The 21,619-nt window shown below is 45.4% G+C and overlaps 1 protein-coding gene across 1 annotated transcript in view; it reads left to right on the top strand.

Moving 5' to 3' along the window:
* Positions 1-11,342, top strand: part of LOC115384009 (potassium voltage-gated channel subfamily H member 7-like) — a 36,946-nt gene extending 25,604 nt beyond the window's left edge. Inside the window, exons 8-16 of the mRNA XM_030086264.1 lie at positions 463-662; positions 1,002-1,004; positions 3,503-3,755; positions 4,589-4,794; positions 5,075-5,159; positions 7,810-8,031; positions 8,781-8,937; positions 10,182-10,371; positions 10,569-11,342. Coding sequence (XP_029942124.1) covers positions 463-662; positions 1,002-1,004; positions 3,503-3,755; positions 4,589-4,794; positions 5,075-5,159; positions 7,810-8,031; positions 8,781-8,937; positions 10,182-10,371; positions 10,569-10,850 — 1,598 coding nt within the window. The 3' untranslated portion in view covers positions 10,851-11,342. The remainder of the gene's footprint in view (positions 1-462; positions 663-1,001; positions 1,005-3,502; positions 3,756-4,588; positions 4,795-5,074; positions 5,160-7,809; positions 8,032-8,780; positions 8,938-10,181; positions 10,372-10,568) is intronic.
* Positions 11,343-21,619: the final 10,277 nt, after the last annotated feature.

A 21,619-nucleotide genomic window follows, 5' to 3' on the forward strand; every position in this document is an offset into this window, starting at 1 on the left:
TTTCATTTAGCAAACAGCGTTAGAACAAGTCTCCAATCAAGAGGTGGACAAACAGAGCCTCAACTGTTCAAATGTCATGAATATGGATGAATATTACTCAATAGTTGTTTGCCTGACTCACAGTCTGACTTTTTTACCATTTCTGGAGAATTAAATCTCAAACAAAGCAAATCTTTTGTCATCAGGCAACAGTTTTCCTCGAAACACGTACATTGAGTTTTTGCTTGGTGGTTGAAGGTGTCAAACTGCTGATGGGGAGCGTGGTAAGTCCAGTCAGGATGTTCTCCAGGTCTCCAAACTCAACATTTATCATCCGCAGTGAGACACAGCCGTCACGTTATGTAACGTGACCGACTGGCTAATGCACCATTCTTCTATTTAAGCATCACGATTTATTTACTGACGGACGGTTGATTGATTGAATTCAGCAATTTGTTCTTGACGCGCCTCTTTCCTCACCAGCCCTGATGTACGCCAGCATCTTCGGCAACGTGTCGGCCATCATCCAGCGGCTGTACTCGGGCACGGCCAGGTATCACCTCCAGATGCTGCGGGTCAAGGAGTTCATCCGCTTCCACCAGATCCCCAACCCTCTGAGGCAGCGGCTGGAGGAGTACTTCCAGCACGCCTGGACGTACACCAACGGCATCGACATGAACATGGTACGAGAGGGAGCGGGCGCGCCGCCCAGGCTTCCTTCACCCCTCGACCTTCTTCGTCCTCTTCCTCTTTCCGACCTGTATGAGTTTGACGTTCTGAGCGTTTCCGCTGAGCTTGTCCTGTCCTGGCTCCCGCCGCAGCCTCACGGGCATAGTGCGGCGATTCAGTCCAGAACCGACTATGCGATGTTGAGTGGAAGTGAAAGCCACCGGCACTGTGGTGCGAGCGCAGTCCCTCTGGCTTCTCCCGTCACGATACTGCTCATGGTACTTATCTGAGTTTGTCTCTTCCATGTCTGCCTCATGTCAAATGGAATGACTGCGCCACTCTGGTAAGAGCAGGAGGTACATGTGCTAACACGACTCATCAATGTTCCTCAGTGGTAGAGCTTCATTTTAGCCGTGTCTCACACCAGTAGTGGAATGCTTTGTTAGCTTTTAGTCACAAATCACTTGTAATATTCAGACTAGTCTCTTTTTTTTTTCATCACTTTACCCGAACATGCATGTTACAGTACAGCATTTTCCCCTCAGTGTGTCACGTGTTACGCACAATCCCTTTCCCAGAAAAGCTGGGACGGCCAGTGAAAGTCAATGCACTGAAGTGCAAATCATTTGAAAAGAGCACAAACAAAACATCCACTCTTTTTCTTTGCTACTGTATGTATTACATAAAATACCTACATGATTGATTAATGAAACGACAATACAATCAAACCAAACGCTCACACAAAGCAGGAGTGTGAGAAAGTAATATCTCCAAATTATTATCAACAATGAGAACTATGTTAATACTCTATAGATTGATGATTGGCAACATTTTGGGAGGTATTATAAATACTTCAGTGATCCAGTTGCAAAAAAATTAAGATTTTTGAACATAGTACGTCTGCAAACTGATTTTTCTGTGCATAGCTGAACTGCACCATAGTTGTATATGTTGTACATTTTGTAAATCTTATTTTATCATTATTTAATTTGTGGTAGAAACGGGGCGTAAGAAAGAAGTCCCACAATCAGGGAAAATTTACTAAAAACAAAAAAAACAAATTGGGTGTTTGCTTCTAGTGGAAGTTGCCTCCAAAAAAGAGAAAGATTACTGCTAATCAGAAGACCAAATACAGAAGCTTAAAGACGTTTACATCATTTATGCAGCATCAATTCTGATCATTTCATCCTGTTTTCAGTCACATTCAGTCTTCAAATGATTTGCACGCGACTGCAGTTGCACCTTTTTTGGGATCGGGGTTGTGCACGAATACACACTCGTGCTGTAAAAGAGCTGCAGAGGAGGATTCGCAGCACGCCGTTGTGTGAGGAGACGCTGCGGCAGACACTGTGCATGCGGTCCCCCCCCCCCCCCCCCCCCCTTTGTGCATGAGATGTGTGTATTTGAAAGCCGGCGTTGATCTGGTACCAGAGACAGAGTGAATCACGCCTGCAGAGTGGGCACAGCCTCGCCCGGGCCCACTCGTGGGAGGCCTGGCTGTGCGCGCGGCGGCGGCGGCACCTGCGCTTGCCAAATGTTGTTCAGTCTTTCCTTTCCAAAATCTACTCATCAGCTTTTTGTTGCGAGCAACAAAAAGACCTGTCAGAGCCCAGAAATCCAGCTCAGGGAACATTTCTTCTCTCCTGTGCTTGTGGCGTTAGCACATTGTATTCTTTGTTTTCGTGTGCGTGTGTGTGTGTGTGTGTGTGTGTGTAAATGACTAAATTGAGAGGTGTTTTTTCTTGTTTTTTTTTTATTCGAAGCTCTTTTTCTTGCCGTCCAGTGGATGATGTGGCTCTTATTTACAGTCAGTTGAAGTTGTGGCGGAGCTGTAGTAGTTTTGTCAGTGGTCTCTGTGTGTTTGTCTTGAAAGGGTAAGTGAAATATGTTCTTATGTTCCAGGAAGGCCTCATGAAAATGTCAAGATCAGTTTTTTCAGATTTCAGTTTTGTACTTCTTCGTGATTTGTTATTCTGGAGTCGCTTTGGGAAAGTTTAAAACTCAACTCTTCCCCTTTAAAAAAAAAAAAATAAAAAATCACATTCAGTTTAACCGTAATAATGTCAAAGTGAATATATATTATATAGATATATTTATATGGGTTAGTGATGGAGGTGGTGAACATTATTTTTAAACAGAAAGATTTAAATATGTTGATATCTAAATATTAAAAAGGGCTACCACAGCAGAGCACAAGAGGATGGAGAAACCTGAATACAAGGGAAAGAAATACCTTTTGAAATGCAAATTCTGATCACGCTCAAACACAATAACAAATTTTTAGCTTCTCACCGTCCCTTGTTTTTCCTGATTTGTGTGCATGGGACAGAAAATTTTATGACATGTAAATTTTGGGTCAAAGCATCGATCGAGTTTGTTTTGAGGAATAATTCTTTGAGGCAGAGTTTTTTCTGATTATAGCTTCTTGAACGTTCGAGGGAATGGTTTATGGGGCAGATTAATTCTCCGTAGCTCCAGAAAGGCGACGTCAGCACTGAACCTGTGTTTATCTGCAGCTTCTCGGTCCCTTAATGTTCTGTCTCGTCTCTCATCTAAAGCTGCCCCAAAGAAACAGCCAGTCGTACCTCTCTGCAGAGCAAAAAAAAACACATTGCAGGCAATTTCTACTGCAGGCTGTAATAGGTTTTGAGAAGAAGGAAAGAACACAAGTGGCAATTGTATTAAATTCCTCTGGAAAGTCAGCCAATTCGACCTGCAACTTCACCCCCAAAACCCAAAGCCCAGCACGCACCCGAAGCCACAACCTGAAAGCTGAAAGCGCCTCTGGCGTCACGCCCGACCCCCCCCCCCCCCCCACTGCTCACGTTTGCTTTGACCCATCTGTCACTCTCAGGTGCTGAAGGGTTTTCCAGAGTGCCTGCAGGCAGACATCTGCCTCCACCTCAACAAGAGCCTCCTGCAGGGCTGCAAGGCGTTCCGCGGGGCCACCAAGGGCTGCCTGCGGGCGCTGGCCATGAGGTTCAAGACCACGCACGCCCCGCCCGGCGACACGCTGGTCCACGGCGGAGACGTGCTGACCGCGCTCTACTTCATCTCCCGCGGCTCCATCGAAATCCTCAAGGACGACGTGGTGGTGGCCATCTTGGGTGGGTCTGTCGCACGGCATCCAGATGTAATCACAGTACATCTCCTCCAGCTGCTGCAGGTGGATCCTGCTGAGCTTTTCACAGGCTTCTTATTTTCCTCCTTCCCTTTTTTTTTAATGACTATCCGTGACGCCAGTAACCACCCAACACCCCCCCCCCACCCACCCAACCCCGACACTTCAGGGTCACGATGAGCAAGAGCCACAGGAGGAGGAATTGTAGGTTACGCGCAAGTCAGCATTTCTCGGCAGCAGAAACTGCTGATTGCTCACTTTCGCTTCATGCATCATTTTTAAGGACCCCACCGGGGTTTTATTTATCTGCTCTTACCCCACGTTCCCATCGATTCTGCTCTTTCTCTTCATGTTCATTCCAGGTGTGGCGGAAAATATTGCCGCACTCGAATATCGCAATGTTTAACGTTGTGATATCAGATATGGATTTTTAATGAAGCCTCTAACAAATAACAATAAACTCATACAGTTAAACTTTGCTATTTTTTATTTTTCATGCAACTGAATTTGATCAAATTACTGTTCTTCAGATGGCATTGACAGCTTGAATTATTCCTTGGCTGTTCTTGGGCCTTCTGAGCCCCCGTAGTCACGGAGCAGAGGGCGGTGGAGCCTGCGGTGGTTCCATATAGGTCATTAGTCAGTGAGCAGTGGATTATTTGGCCTGCCTGACTTCACGAACCGTCGTCGTGGAAATCCATTGGTTATCTGACCGCGGCGGCCTTTAGCCTCCGCGGCGTCCCGCCGGGGAGGCTTCGGGCTCTCCGGTCGGTCACATGCAGGATTGATTCCAGCTGCAGCCCTTCTGCTCTTCCGCAGGTAAGAACGACATCTTCGGCGAGATGATCCACCTGTTCGCCAAGCCGGGGAAGTCGTGTGCGGACGTGCGGGCGCTGAGCTACTGCGACCTGCACACCATCCAGAGGGAGGAGATTCTGGAGGTGCTGGACATGTATCCGGAATTTGCCGACCACTTCCTCACCAACCTGGAGCTGACCTTCGACCTCCGGGATGAAAACGCAAAGGTACGGCGAACTGTGGACTCCTGCTCTGCTGGGAAAAAAGACACACGAGTCTGCAGAGGCTTAATTTATCCTCCGAAAGGAAAGTTAGACGGCCTTTTGGTTATTTATTCAGCGGATGAGAAAGAGGAGAGGAGACACACGAGTCGCTGCTGGTAGGATTACATCAAAAAACAGCTGTTCCAACATGACTTTGCCGCGTTTGCCGAGGAAATGCTGGTTTCGGCGCCGCGCCGGTCCAGTTACCCGCTAGAACTGAAGCACGCCTGTTCTTCTCTTACAGACCAGTTACTCGCAAGCAGCCAATCCCAACGCCGACTCCGTGGCGTGTCCGAGGCGGGTCTCCTACAGACGGAAGTCCTCCACAGGTCAGACAACGTCACCGCTCTTCACACGGTTACTGCTTAGGAAGGCAGTATCTGAGGCTTTCCTTCAGTTTGGTGAAAGCTCACATTTACACTCAGGAAAACGCTTTGTTTTTTACGAAAACATTCTGAAACTGGTACATTGTTATTGCCGCTGTTTCTCAGGCAGCTTCACACGAGCCCCCGCTGTGCAAAAGACAGATGTTTGAATAATGTATGAAAGCTGTAACAATGCCGTATCTTCCAGTAAGCGTAATTATTTTCATGCTGTACGCACCTAAAGCGCCGCGTGGCTTCCCCCCGTGCGTCTTTCTGGACGCTCGCCGTCACGGAGAAAGACCGAGTCACTGCGGCAGAATTAATGGCCGTCTCTGAACCCCCAAGGGTGAGTCCTTGGTGGGATGGGGCCGTCCAAGTCGGGACCTTCACGGGCGAGACAAGACTCGGGGAACACATAATGAAGCAGGCTTCGAAGCGTGCGGCATTCTGCTTTTAGTCTCTCTCTCAGGAGCTGGCTTTGGAAGGATCTGGTGCGACGGTCAGCGATTCATTGATGGAGCGTTGCAGAGATGTTGCCCTGCCGGTGATGCATCACTCACATTAACTAACAGCCAATAAGCCGAGCATCCTCTTTGGCCAAATAGATAATGAGGAAATATAGAGGCCATTTCCTGAGGAAGAAATTCAATCGATTCCACTATATATGTGTTTTTTTTTTTTTTTTTCCTGGACTTTTATATATATTTCCAATAAGACCCGGTTAAATATGGATGATAGATCTGCAGAATTCAGACTAACAAGTGCTTCTTACATCAGTAACATTTGGAGAGATCTTGTATTGAGGCAATAATAAATATCCTTTAAAGAAGACCGTCCTTCAAGAGAAGTGTATAATGAGAAATGTAGAGGCCGCTTCTTAAAGGAAGAATGTTCTCTGTCTCTTGTGGAAAACATTGTTAAGGCTGCACTCTGTGATTAACTGAATTTTGACAGATTTGCAGCAGAAAATACACTTTTAGGGGAAGAAACAAAAAACAACTGAATTCTCTCCGACACCAAATTGTTTATTAAAAAAACTAGAGTCCTATTTCTGAGGGAAGATTGGTCTCCATTAGATCTATTTCTGAATTGTTGGGAAAAGAAGTCTGGGATTTATTGATGGAGCATTATAAAAAATACAGCCTGACATTAAGAAACAGCCAATAAAAAGAGCAGCTGAGAAACTGGAGTCCCTTCCCGGCGTCAGCGGTTCAAACAGTCGGTTTTCTCCCAGTAATGTTTGAGTTACATAATGAAGCCTCTGTGATGTGAAGAGTCCACTTAACATACTTAACACTGCTCTCACTCGTTGGCAGTCTGCGATCATGACTGTGTCCAGGTCCAAATCCAGCCTGAGAGCACCAGTGTTACATAAAAGTAAGATTAGGAGCTGAAGGAGATCCACTTAATCAACCGCCGCTTATTTTCATGGAAAGTCTGTTTGACTTTCGGCGGCATCGGAAATCACAAATCAAAACTGGGTTTTCTTCCGAGCGCAGGCGAGGGTTAAGACTTTTCCAAAAAACCCGCTCTGATTTTCTGAGCCCGCTTCTCTGCCGCCCCCTCAAGAACTGTGTGTTCTGCTTGGATACATCTCCTTCAGCTAGCTAAACAGAGCATCATCCCCTCCCCCTCCCCCTCCCCCGGACAGCGGGGCGGCTTCTCCGCCACGCCGTGTTCGAGCCCCGGCGCCCCGACGCGACGGGAGCTCTTGTAATGTGACTTCTAACAGCCGGGAGGGGGGGAACGGCGACTTGGAGACGGAGACGGGAGCCTCGGCACAGCAGCGTTCAGCAGTTTGGCTACGATTCCAGCAAATCGAATGGGTCGCCATGGTTACGGGCCGTCTGCATGCACCGTCACCGGCTCCCAATATAACGCGAGCAAGGGGACAGAGAGTGTGGCGAGCGAGCAGTCCATTTCACCGTCCAGCAGCCGGCAGATCCTGCTGCCGTCCGTCAGCCGTGAAGATTCGGGGTTCAGCTCAGTTTAGCGAGCCGCGGCTTTCAGGTCCAGAGCGGCGTCCAGAGCGGCGTCCGCACCGTTTAAGGCCCATATTTCACTCGGTACTGACGATCGAGCATCAGAGATGAGAAATCTGAGCAGATTTGTAATGTTTTTCTCAACTCAGTGGCAGTTAGGAGGTTGAGAAGTGTCGACAGATTATAGGTTTCAAACTCTTCCCATGGTGCTCAGCGATTATCGATTATTTCCAGCAGAATTGGGGTTTTAAGTCACACATCCTCAGATTTTATTGGTGATGTGACAGTTTTTATCTTTTCGCTAGCTCCACTGGTGTACGTCTCCTTATCGCCAGCTCTGAAATACTCAGATCTCAGACCTGTCCATCACCTGAATCCGGTTTCACCATATTGGATCGCTCTGCATTTCGTTTCTTTTTACAGGTCATTCCAACCATTAGCGGGCTTTGTGTTTGGTTACGTGACATTAAACGGCTCGCAGCTGAATTCTCCATTAACGCTGCTTGTCCTCACCTGAACCCCGAAGCAAAACACTCACTACCTGTTGTCGGAGATAATGAGGCAACGCAGCATCCCCGGAGAAGTCGGCGTTCCCTCTGCTGCACTTCCTGACTGCCGTCCTCTCCCGGCAGGCTCCCAAAGGCAGGGCAGGCAGACCTACGCCTCGGAGGAGAGGAGGGAATCCGCCGAAGAGGGGGAGGATGAGGAGGACGAGGAGGAGGAGGAGCAGAGGCCTCTGTGCTCCGGTGTGCTGGGTTACCCGGTGGTGAGGGACCACGCCCTGGGTCTGGGGCTGAGTGGGGCCCAGGGTGGGGCCCCGGCCGAGGACGGCGCGCAGAGCCAGGAATACAAAGGTGACGCTCATATTGATTTATTTTGACTGTTCTGTTGAAAAACAAAGGAAATGCTTTGTCCCCTTTACTTTTTGATTGTTAACAAACAAACCTGGGCGTTTTTCATCCTGGTGATCCTGAGAATCTACAAAGTGGAAGGTTGCAACTCCAAAACTGAAGTTAATTTCAAAGAGCTCCAAAAACCCATAAGCCCTGAGAGAAGAATGTCACACCTATTGAAAGTCCAAACAAGGATTAGGTGTCATTATAGGGAAACATAAACCCGCTTGGTTATAAAATTTAAGAGGATTAGATCCAGCTGCCAGCCCGGGGTCACGGCTCTTCTGATGGGGGATCGAACATACAACCCTGCCATTGAGAGATGACTGGCTCCGCCAGCTGAGCCCCAGGCGCCCCCCTTTGTGATGACTTTATGGTGAAGTCAGGGCGATATTTTAAGTACACTCGACTTGTGATTTATTCTGAGTACAAGTCATCACTATGGAGTGTTTTGATCAGGATCCAGAGTCCGAAACAGGAAGGATTTCAGATCTTCGATGATAAAGTAAATGCTTTAAATACCCAGAAGCCCCAGTAGGAAGTGGACTCTTCCAATGACAACCCCTATTAATGTACGACGTCGAGGGTTGAGGTAGTGGGCTTGAATTCCTGGATCACTATTCGCTACAATCCACCGTCTCTCCATCAGGTCTCTCTGATATTGATTCCTATAAACCAGGTTTCCTGTTTTCCATGCTCGTGTCTCTCAGCAGAGCTGCCCGGGAACGAGTGGGCGCGACCCGGCGAGGCGGCGGGAGACTCGGCCCAGTGTCCGGAGACACCGGCCGCGGAGGACGACAGCGACTCGGACCTCACCTACGGAGAGGTGGAGCAACGGCTGGACCTGCTGCAGCAGCACCTCAACAGGTAGAAACCCAGTCGACCCTGCGGAACGCTGTACTTCACTGGATTCTAAAATCAGAGTTTTTCATCTGTCTGCGGTTCAGCTTGGCTGCTGTTTTTCCAGCCTGTAAGCAGAGCGTCCGCCGTGCGAGCAGCTCGTGTAAATCTCAGCCCGTTTAGCCTGTGCAGATGAGGAGGAGGAGGCAGACAGTTATTTATAGCTCGCAGCCGCCAAGAGTTCCCCCGTCAGTCACATCGAGTGGTTTGAGCCGATGTCTGCGTGAAGTCGCAGATTTTCTGCTTTCGATCAGGTTGCGAGATTTCATCAGACTTCAGCTCGGTGTGGAGATCCAGATGAGAGTCCTCCCAGCTGAGTCCTCGGTCGTTACTCAGTCTTTGATCTGCATGTTATTCCTTTATAAGGCCATGTTTGATCACTTCTTCATCATTTCACACTCATTTCAAACTATGACAGTAAACCGACAAAAAGACATGATTACCTCCACGTTGCTAGTTTTGTGTCGAAATAGCAGCAATCTGAAAGAAACCAAGACTTTTTGGAGAAATCTGGTTCTGCCTGTAAAGAGTCTCGGTCGGGTCTGAAAGAATCCAGGCGGCTGCTAACAGCCAACACTTCTTTACCTTTAAGTTAGAAATGTTGGGAATACAAATAAGGGCAATAACGTGGCACTGATGCGCCGGCTGTTTTTGACATGATGCAACCTGCTGCAATAGGAGACGATGCAGGTGCTTTGTTTTCCATCTCATCAGGTAAAATGTGTGAAGTTCACACTTAATTCAAGAGTCAACAGCTGAGGCGAATACTTACCAGGCTGTGGTAAACAGTTAATCATTGACTTTTGCCGATTAACTGTGGATACTATACGTTTTATTCCATATTTAACATCCTCTCTTTTTGACACAGTGAAAAAAAAATGATTGCAGTTTTGTCTGTGCGTTTTTTTTGCCAGATGTAATTCATGCACGTTGAAATTTACCAACACATTCAGGATCTGGTCTGCAGACTGAGTTAAACATGAAGGTTAAACATGTTTTTGCAGCTCGCACAGAGTTAGTCAACCTTTGGGTCTTGACCCAAGAGTGGGTTGCTGACCTTTGCTATGGAAAAATAAAAATGAAGATATTGAAAGGGCCACACATGCATTCCTTGTCTTCAGTCTCCCCCTGGTGTTTGTCATGAGTACTAACACCCACCCAATGCTTCAGCGTCCAGCCTCTTCATGAACGTCTCTCTGTCCTCCTCTCAGACTGGAGTCCCAGATGACGGCTGACATCCAGGCCATCCTGCAGCTCCTCCAGAGGCAAACCACGGCCGGCCCGCCCGCCTACAGCACCGTCACCTCCAGCCCCGAGTACCAGAGGCCGGCTGTCAGGATCCAGCCGGCGTCGTCCGTCCAGAGCGAGCTCAGCCTCGGCCCGGCTCCGCCTCGGCCCCAGGTACAACACTGCTACCCAAAACACACAGCATGGGCGTTTGTTACAACAGAATTGTTCAAATCGGAGAAACACAGTTGGACTCCTGTACAGGAAAGAGTCTTGATCCTAAAGCTTCCACAGGCCCTGACACCTCTTCTCCATTACGATCCACCAGATGGCTTCAGCTGGTTCTTAGCTTCTGTGTTTTGCATTTCCAGAGTCCCGGCTTAGAGAGGGCCCTGAACAAATCCAAAGAAACCTCCCCAGTCCTCCTCCACACACAGACTCTTCCAGATGGCAACTTCGCCGGACTGCTGGAAGGCGAAGCCGACACGGAGCAGAAGTGCCCCCCGAACGGCGTGGACTCCGCCCAGCGGCTCCGCCGGGTGCCGCAGAGGCCGCCGTCGGGCCGACAGGCCTCTTTACCAGACGTACCCAGCAGCTCAGGAATGTTGGGACTCCACAGGCCGCTGTCTGACCCGGGGCTTCCTGGACAGTAGGACCCCCACCCATCCCCAACCGCCCCACAGTGACTGGAAGTCTTCTCTCAAGCTTGACTCAGGGTCTAAGAAAGAGACTGAATATGCAAAGGATAAAAACTGTAGACTTTCTTCCATTCTTTTTGAGAAAATCTCCCAGATTCCCTCCTCCACATTCCCCTTTAGATGTATAAAGTCCATTTATACAGAGGTATTTATACACTATATTATTATCACCTGTAAAGTCATCATCGACCATGTACATAGTTCAAATAGAACACTGCCAGCAATTCAAGGCACCTGATGTGCTCTTTCTAGAAGATATGCATGATTTTGGTTCTCATCTTTTCTTTTCTGTTGCATGTTCCTCACACTCTGGAACTCACCAGGCCTTCAGGTGTGACCGCGGCATGCTCACAGACTACTGTAGCTAGCAAGTCTGGTTTTCTACGCCCCGTCCCGTCTCACGGGCGACCAAGCTACTTGAAACTCCATGGAGGCATTTCGATGTTTCGCTCCTACGTGAGCTTTGAAGCTCCTCGTTTATCCGCAGCTCCAAACAAACGGACGGCGCCACACACTCCGGAGGATTTCTGTCTGTATGTTTAGCGTGCCTACTGTACACCACTTTGCCACAAAAGAAGACGACCCACTTCCGATTGAGCTGCGAACGGGCCTCGGCGTGACAATACGACGTGAAGCGGCTGCGTGGACGTCCCATAGCACAACTATGACTTTTATCAGCCTTTGAGAGCAATAATGTCGGGCCAGCACAGCAACATTTCTGGAGTTTAATCCACTCTGGAAAGAATTTTTTAAAAGCTCAACGAGAAGGAACAGCGTTTAGGTCCTGGATTCACTCGCCACGGCGTACACTCACCATGAAACCACCTGCATACCGTTCATGTGGAGTCCAGGTCGACTGTTCGGCTCTGACTGGTGACGCAGCACTGCTAGCTTACTCACACAGCTAGCTAACTCACACGGCTAGCTAACTCACACGGTTAGCTAAATTACACGGTTAGCTAACTCACACAGCTAGCTAAATTACATGGTTAGCTAACTCACACAGCTAGCTCACTGTTTGGCTTCAAATACACACACACACCAACATAAGATCGACGGCTCTATCAGTGTGTTTCCATGCATCTGTTTGCGTGTTTCTTCTGAATGTATATATGTAAACACATCGAAGTCCGTGTGTAATTCAATATCAACTGGAACATGCGCAGTGTGTGTGTGCGTGCGTGTCAGTCATGTGTCAGAGGAACAACGGTCCCAGACCAGCCGATCGGTCCGTCCTCAGAGTCTCTGGACGTCGCCTGGCTCTGCTCTGCTGCGTGTTTTAGGTCTTCCGTTATCTTCGTGCCGAGTCAGAAATCATCTTGGTCCAAACCAAAATGCCGCCACGCCCCACCAGACCGCCGCCACGCCACGCCCCGCCAGACCGCCGCCACGTCCTGCCAGACCATCACCACCACCACGCCCCACCACACCTGTCACTTTGTGTTATAAAGGCCCGAGGTCTCCGCTCCGCCTTGAACAGCCTTAGCTTTATCCGCCTGCTCCAGCCTTTAAACGCCACACCGGTCCAGTGCAGCAGCCTCCATCACTTCTCCTCCACCTCCACACGTGGAAATGTACTCAATCTCTTTACTGCATGACGAAATTAGTCCATTTAGTTTTCCAGCAGCATAGCGCACAACACACGTATTGCATGAAGACTGCACTCGACTCAAACTATAGACGGCCCGAGTCGGCGACACACTGAAACATTGACAGCACAGCGTTCATCCTCACACGTCTAGAAGAAACACGTCCACCTATTTTTCTAAAAAAAAAAAAGTATCTCATTCACCGTTATTTTTCTAGTTTTGCTTGTTCAGACCGTTGCTCTTAGTTGGACTGTTGACGGGAAAGTGATGAGGATAAACCACGAACGCCATTCAAAGCCTCTCAATGTAGCAAGCGGGATGTTGGAGATGGTCGAGTGTGTCGCGCGTTTGATTCTCGGTGTGGTTTTCCCGCACAGCCGCGATCCATCACGTGGAACCCGGACGTTCTAGAATCATCCCCCTTTGATAAGATTTCTCTCAGATGTAGAACAAAAGTCGCTAAAGCCTAAAAGTCAATGCGAAGAGTCGTCCGCTGAACTTTCATGGGATTCGCAAACTTTTGCACAGAGATTAGAAAAAAAAAGAGAAAAACTTGCTGTACTGGAATATCAATGTCACTTTTTAAATCTAGTGCTGTTCACAATTGTTTTTATGCATTTTTTAAATGTTTGCCACTGTATTTTATACAATGCAACACTTAACAGCTAATTTGAATGTTTCTGTTCTTAACTATATTTAAAGAAATGAAATATATTGTGTAAATAGATTTGGGGGAAGAGGGACATACGCAGTTGTATAAATGAATAAAAAGAATGCATACTGACTGGAGGAGTCGTGATTGCAGAGGAGAAAACATGGCGTTTGGTTTAGAGTCCAGTAGTCTGAGTTATTTCTACTTGGTAAAATTCTCAATGGGAGACAGAAGGGAACGTCTTCTCCATCATCTCGCTGTTGAAGGTGTAGATGTGTCTCAGTGTCCAAATCAAAGAACCTCAGCTTGTCTGTGTTCCAGTCCAAGGTGACTCTGACCCTCCGAGGCCTCGTCCTGACCCAGAAAGGGGGTTGGGGCGGTCGATGATCGACAGTGCGGACAGACTCCACCAACACGTCCAGCTTCCGTTCCGGGTTGTCTCCAACCTCCACGTTGCGGCTGTGAGTTCCTAAGCTGAAGCCCTGAGAAGCGAGGATGGAGGAGGTGCTGGGTTTTTCTCTCCAGACTGCTCAGTTCTTCTGACAGCACCTTGCTGGGGTCCAGGATGAGGGGAGTGCAGGAGAACAGGTCTTTCATTAATTTGAAAACTAATTAATAACAAACCAAAATTTTACGAAACATGAATAGATACAGGAACAAAGTTTAACGAATGGAACTAAACTTTGTAGATTTTCAGTTGAAAACAGTCTTCTTGAGATTGTATTTTGTCAGATTTATTTATTTTATTAATTGAATACCTCATAATGCCATACAAAAACATTTAAAAACAGAAGCTTTTCTCCTGCATTCTTTACTTTGTCATTCAGAGGCTTTGAAAGAACTTTCATTTATTTACAGACACTCAAAAGTTACCCCACATATTGCTTAATTTTCAAACTTAGCTCAAAGATGGTCGCATCGCTCTACATTGCTGTAAGTGGAGAGACTCTGCTCCATGTTTTGATATTTTTTATGATTTTAAAGTTCATTAACTTTCTTTGAGACATTTTAAATCCAAGTTTACCAAAAGAATAAATGTATCCAAATTGCTTTTGTTGTAAATACGTTCTCATTTTTGTTGAACTGCCTTACACTGCTGTTTGTATGTGTTCCATGTAGAGTCAAAGTCCTCTGTATGCAGGGATCATTCCACCTCTGTGAGATGTACTTTATTTTGTTGAATAAAAAAATACGACCCCCCCCCCCCAAAAAAAAAAAAAAAAAAAAAACCAATAAAAAAAAAAAACTAAAAACTGATAAAACACTGTATTTCACCCAGATTCACAGCTGGTGCTTTACTTGTAATCTTCTAACACTTAAAGATTTCTTTACAAAAACTAATCAAATGCAAATTTATTCCGCTGAAACCAAGTTTCACACGTTGCTCGTCATTTCAGAAGGTTTACTTCGCAGGAGTTTACAGGAAGTGTTATTCTGATTTAGTTTTCTGATTTTGTGAAGTCCATTTGACTTTGTAGTCGCTCCTTGTTACCACCAGAGGGCGATCATCGACTAATCATTTACAAAGCCGTGGTAAAGACAATAACTTGTGGAGTTTTCGGTGAATTACCTTTGATAAACGATTAAAAACCGATCACAAATCTTTCGCGGACCATCTACATGAAGCAGACCGTAAATTTAATTCAGGAAATGTGATTGTAATAAAGTTCTTTCCAGGTTTAAGCGGCAATAGCAGTTCCTACTTTTGACCACCAGAGGGCAAACGTCCATTTCTCAGTGAACAGCGCCTCCTGTTTTTACGCACTCTTGTGGACAGATGTGAGAATTGCAATTACAGTCCAAAATTTCGCTCCTTCGCAGCAGACTGGAGCTGAGCAGGTGTTTCAGGTGAGTTGTTGGAGTTTGATCAACAGTTCAGAGCAACAGACGCTCTCAGAAGTGCTGACAGATGATTTGAGACTGTTTATGTAGCAAAACGCTCCTAGCAGCGCTGCTAACTCCACCCAACCAGCCACAGCCTCCTGATGTCCACAAACATTTCTAAACACCAAGTTTCCCTCGTTTAAACACCAGCAGCTTCACTTTGAGCCCATTTCAAAAGAAGACGTGTGAATGTCTGCAGGTGTGCGTCATGAAGTCTCGACCCCGCCCGCTCCTGCGGGAACAGTGAGGAAAACAAACGCCCCTGAAACACTAGCTCACATTGAGAAGGAGGAATTCAGTTTTTCATTATTAATGATAATGATAATCAGCTGGACCTATTGATGATAGAACAACAGCAAGACTCCTGATTTGACCTTCTGAAAGTGTTCTTTATTGTTTTGATTCTCTCAGACCAAAGACAGTCGACTCTGTCTCCATATTGTGGCAGAATTATTTCACTGTAAAGGACAGGCGCAGAACAAAAATACAAAGAATTTTACCTCCCAATAAATTAATTCTAAATTTTTTCTTGTTTCTTGTTTAACTTTTTTATAACAGTGATAGGAAAAAAATCTTGAGATAATTTTGGTATTTTAATGTAAATTAAATTTTAAGGAATAAATCGAAACTGAGTGGAATTTCAGTGAAAACTAGTCTGATTTATGTTGGAGGTTCATCAAACTGGTGGAAATCTGGACAATTGTAATACCTACATCTGTCCACAAGAGGGTGAGAAAACGGGAGGAACTGCTCACTGTGAAAAGTTTGCCCCCTGGTGGTCAACAGTAGGAACTACTACCACTAAAACTCAATTCAATTCAATTCAATTCAATTCAATTCAATTCAATTCAAAGGAGCTTTATTGGCATGACAAACATACATTCAGGGCCGCACGGTGGTGCAGTGGTTAGCGCTCTTGCCTGCAAGAAGGTCCTGGGTTCAAATACCGGCCGGGTCTCCAGGCCTTTCTGTGTGGAGTTTGCATGTTCTCCCCGTGTGTGCGTGGGTTCCCTCCGGGTACTCCGGCTTCCTCCCACAGTCCAAAAACATGCATGGTAGGTTAATTGATCACCCTAAATTGCCCCTAGGTATGAATGTGTGAGTGAATGGTTGTTTGTCTATATATGTCAGCCCTGCGACAGACTGGCGAACTGTCCAGGGTGTACCCCGCCTTCGCCCACAGCAGCTGGGATCGGCTCCAGCCACCCGCGACCCCAAAAGGGATAAAGCGGCAGAAAATGAATGAATGAAACATACATTCACATTGCCAAAGCGTTACATAAAAAAGCACACAATATAAGCATTTTAACACACTTCACTGGAATGCAAAACAGTGCAAGACAGTAGCAATACTATAAAATAAGAATGAAAATTAAATAGAATAAAAATATGTTGTCTCTGTGTGCTTTCTAAGTGTTGAAAGTACAAGTGTGCAGTCGTGCTGTAAAGTGTTCTCAGTGTTATTTTCATATACATGTGCAGGACCAGTTCCATGTGCTTGCTCACAGCCTCATTCACAGAATGGAGATGGTCTTGGTTCTGGTTCTGGTCCCGGTCTGTCCTCCTGCTCGGGTTCATGGAGGTTTCAGTTTTTCAGTTTGTCTCCTGTCGCAGCCGTATACAAACCTGGCTGCTGTGTTTGCAGTCACTTTGCACACTTCTTTCTCTCTCTCTCTCTCTCTCTCTCTCTCTCTCTCTCTCTCTCTCTCTCTCTCTCTCTCTCTCTCTCTAATCTAATCTGCAGTTAATCAGTGATCAACATTGAGGAGGAAATCAAACCTGAAATACTGAAACTACAACATCAATGCTCCATATTTGACCTTTTTAAAGTGATTTTTTTAATCAGTTTTTAATTCTCTCAGACTGGACTCTGCTGCATCTTGGGTCAGAATTATATCACTGAATAAAAACGTGTGATCATTAAGAATAAGAAAAGTATTTGATTAAAGTGATTTCTCTAAGCAATAAAGATGCACTTGGAGAATAAAGAGGAAACGTCCCCTCTGGTCAAATTCTGCAGGAGCCGCTGATGGAGTGTAACGTGAAGTTTCTCGAGTTCTGGAACAGAAGATTTAATCGATAATTAATATGAAAGAGTCTGAGAGATGGACCAGAGGAGACATTTCTACTCTATTCTGAAATTAGATTGCAACATCGCTCTACAGGTTGTGTTTCAAATTTATTCCCAAAGTGCATGATGACAAAAATTAATTCTTGTCAATTTTTTATTTATTTTTTATTGAGGGACTGTGAAACTCTTCTGTCCAAATCAACTTGAAATGAGTCTAAAATCCATTCTGAACCAGATCTATTTTTTTTCAATGTGTTCACTGAATATACTTGACTATTATGCATGCTAAAGATTGTTGTCTGTGAGAATTTATCTTACCTAAGAAAACTCCAACATAGATCCTCCTGATTTGATTTTTTTAAAGCGTCTTCATCATGTGGACTCTGTCTCCATCTTGCGGCAGAATTGTGGCATTGCATGTATTGACCTTTTTCATCAAGATTTCTTTCTTCTCTTTTGACTGAATTATGGAACTGATGTGAAAGAGGTCTTGAACCTCTGCCGGTCTGCCAGCACCAAAGTGTGTGTGACAGAGTTGAATAGTCTGGTTTCGTGTTTCTCACGTCATCTCAGGTCTGTGGAGATGTGGGTATAGATTTCTTTCTGATAAGTGATGTATGTTTGTAGAAACAGCGGGAAAGCAATGATTTCATTGGTTAATTGTGTAACTGTTTCTTTCTTGATCTGAGCTGCAGCCTGCAGACTGAACCAACATGTTGAGGGGAGGGGGTGTTTGAAATCACTAAATGAACATTCCCTGAACATTGAGGACATAACTGGATAAAAAAATTAAATGAATGTTTTATGAAGTCATAACATGGGAACAACGTATCAAATATATTTGCAATATCTGTTTTTTTTTTTTTTCTCTGACACAGTTTCACAATATCCACATAGAACAACCAGTTCACCCCTCCAGCGTCTGGACAATGGACTGCGCCATGTGAAGTCAGACAGGTGAATTATGGCCGCTCTCGCTGCTTCTGCTATAAGAGAGCAGACCAGAAGCAGGACATGTGAGGTGAGTTGTATCAGATTTATTAGAAGATGAAACGTGAAGCGTGTGAAAGAGACAGGGAGTTGGGTCAATCGCTACATGCCCCGGATGTTCGAGTTAAATGAAGCAGCCACACTTGATCTGTGAATGTTATCAGGAGGAGGAGCTCGTTCCAGCTCCACCCACGTTCACCATGCTCACCACAAAAACAGTATTTCAGGCTGGATCTTTGACTAATTTTGAACTAGTCCAAGTTTGGTTTCAAACTACTGTCGTTTGTGATTTTAAACTAGTATCAGACAAGCTTTTTTTTTCTTTGTCTTTTCCCAGAATGACCCAGGATCAGTTGTGTCAACGAGCTGCGCTAATTAATCAGACTGATCCCAGGTGGCGCAGACTCAATCTGAACAAACTGGTGTCTCAAAAATATGCTGGAGATGGCCTCTGCACAACAAGAAGCCAGTTAAAGGAAGAACCAAGATGATGAAAAGCCATCAAGTACTCCTCTTTCTCACTTGCTAGAAAAAAACGTCTTTCTCTTGCCCTTTCCATAAAACACACTTGTGGAATCACATCCAGAGAAGGTGTGAATTCCAATCAGAGCTTCACATACTTTTGGTCCAAGAGCAGCTGACACTTTTGTTATATCAACAATGCGTGTCTTGTTTGACACTCCAGTGTAGAAAAAGAGACTGCAGGGTAGTTGGCCTTAAACAGTAACAGCAATCACTGCCACATCTGTGTCTGGACTCCTTATAATAACAGTTTTATGCTCCTGAGCAGCATGTTGAGCATGAAGAAACAACCTTGTGTCACACCTCATGATCACTTTTCAGTCTCTCTACTGCGTTGACAGACTGAGCACCCTCCGCGACACTAATACAATGACACTCTTCTGCATGACATATGTACAGGCAGAAATTTCTGCTCACTGATCTGAGATCGGCATTTACCCAGGGTACATAAAGAAAATCAACAAGTGCCTCTTTATTTTTTCCTTCAGAAAAAAAAAAGAAAAAAAAAAATATATATATATAGGAACTTTTTCCACTGGGTGGGCATTCTCTGATCTGTACCATGCATTTCAATGCGTTGTGATCCTCAAATGGCTCTTTTTGTTCGCTCCAAGTTTTTGATGCTGATGTCTGGGTAACGGTCAGTGACAAAATCAATGCGTGTACACTTGTGCTGCATAGCTAGTTGAATCTGCTCTGACCTATAATGAGAAGTCTTGAAAACAGCTTTTTGTCAGCACGCAAAATCACATTTTTGCCAGCAGCTGTATCCTTTTTTGTCTTTGCAAGGTCACTGAAAGTCTTCATTTTTTGAGACTTTATAGGGGCAAATATATCAACTGAATCTGACATCAGCCTTTGGTCCATAAATGGACCATGGACCATGTTTTAGTGCCTTTTTACTAGGGATGAGCGAGTACACCACTATCTGTATCTGTTTACCCATCCAAATTATCTGCATCCGTATCTGTACTCGGAGGGGGCGTGGTCTAAACCGGAAGTGGGCGTGGTTTAACTGGAAACGGGCTGGGGCAGAAATTGGTACACTATTTTAAGTCTGAAATTGATATGGATTGCGCAGAAGTTGCTATATTTATTGTTTATTTGAAAACTATTTACAGAACAGTCTCAATGATACAATGTACATATTTTTTTTATTTTAGTCAGAACATGAATATTTTCAAAGTTATACAAATGATTATTTATTCACACAAAAGCCTCAGAAAAAAATTTAAATATTTTTGGTCACAATAGTAAAGGAAGTATTTACAGAACAAGTATTTTTTTTATTGAGTCAGAACATGAATATTTTAACTGTATGAATGCCTCCCCCCATGATCCCCACCGGAATCTCCCCGGCGTCCAGAGAAACCTCTCATACGCCCCTGCTGAGCTTCCTGGTCATGTCCGTTGCTGCAGCGCCACGGACATGACCGGGACGTGGACCTCGGTCCAGTTATCATCTCTCTCCCACAGATCACAGCCTCCCAGTGGAGCACAAGCCCAAATTATTATGAAAAAGAAGTGAAAAAATGAAAAAAGAAAGAAAAAAAAAAAGCGAGGAAAAACAAAACTTAAAAACCCCTGAAAAAAAACCTGAGCATGCACAATCGCCCGACGTTTCGACCTTATATGGTTTTCCTCAGGCACAATGCACGCTACAAAGAAATAAAATACCGCATTTTTAATTTATCAGCTCCGATTGGCTTCTCTCACAAGGATCCTGTCGTCTCGGTGGAGCAGGGAGCAGAATGAAGGACCAATGAGGATTTCCCATCAGCACGAGTTACGAATAATGATGGACAATGCTCGGGCTGTACTCGGATTCGGAAAAAATGCATTATCCGTAACGAGTACTCGTTTAAAACGAGTATTCGGCTCATCCCTACTTTTTACCTTCATCCGAGGCAACAAGCAAGTCTTTGGTCACATCCGCTGTTGCTACTCTTCCAGAACTAAGACTCACAATGTCCTCCTGATATGTGTCGAAAGGGTTCAACATGGAGTCAATGGTGGAAATTATCCTGTTGACTGCTTTCTCATCAGTAGCAAGTCGGGTCTTGTCAAGGTCTTTGCGTACACATGATACTGGACATATCCCCGCCATAGCCTTACACTGCCTAGCAATAGCAGCCCTTTCATGTTGAGACAGTATCCAGCGATGCACAGCAGATCTGTTGAGTGGCATCCCTGTCCAGCCACCTTTTGTCTTTGCATCTCTGTTGCAAGTCTGCTCAATGGCTTGGTCACATGCAATCGATGCAAATGCAGAGCTACTTTGATGCTGGACAGTCCACTGGCCTCTGTCACTAATTCGGATGTGACAAGATAGGTGAGTGAGTGGTAAGTTTGTCATCTCAAGCCAGTATGGCGGTTATAATTCACCCTATCGTGGGAAAAGAACCATGGCATCATCATGCGCACTGTCGACACTGTGCACTGTGCCAGTTTGACTCTCTAGTTGCCCTCACAAACAGAAGTAACTCCATCATGCTGATGTAAGAACTCCAGAAAGCAAATGTAGCATTCTCTTTACTTTATTTAATCCACAAAATCAGCATATTGTGAACACATGTTGGTAAATCTCTTGTCTGCAAACAAAACATCTGTCAACATGTCTGGAAATGCACATTTCATCTCAATGATGACATCCTCACACTCTGCTCTCTCCTGTGGCAGCAAACTGTCCAAAAATATCAGAAATCTGATGCGCTGCAGAGTCTCATAAAGAAGTTTATGAGCCCTCATAGCATGATTGTAGTGATGGCCACTGATCACCCCATTGACGGATCCTGGCGCAACAACCTCAGACTCTATGAGGATGTCTTGAAGGCTAGCATCGCCAAACCTCTTGCCTAAAATGCCCAAGTAGGACATGCACGTATGAAATTTACCCAATCTAATCACGAAACGCTTTTTGAAGTCATCGTTCCTCCAACGGATTTGCTGGGCTTTGGCATATATTGCTTGATCAAACACTAAAACTACATGATCTAGTTCTAGTTGGTCAGCAAAT

The sequence above is a fragment of the Salarias fasciatus genome (assembly GCF_902148845.1).
Source record: "Salarias fasciatus chromosome 23 unlocalized genomic scaffold, fSalaFa1.1 super_scaffold_20, whole genome shotgun sequence".
Taxonomy (NCBI): domain Eukaryota; kingdom Metazoa; phylum Chordata; class Actinopteri; order Blenniiformes; family Blenniidae; genus Salarias; species Salarias fasciatus.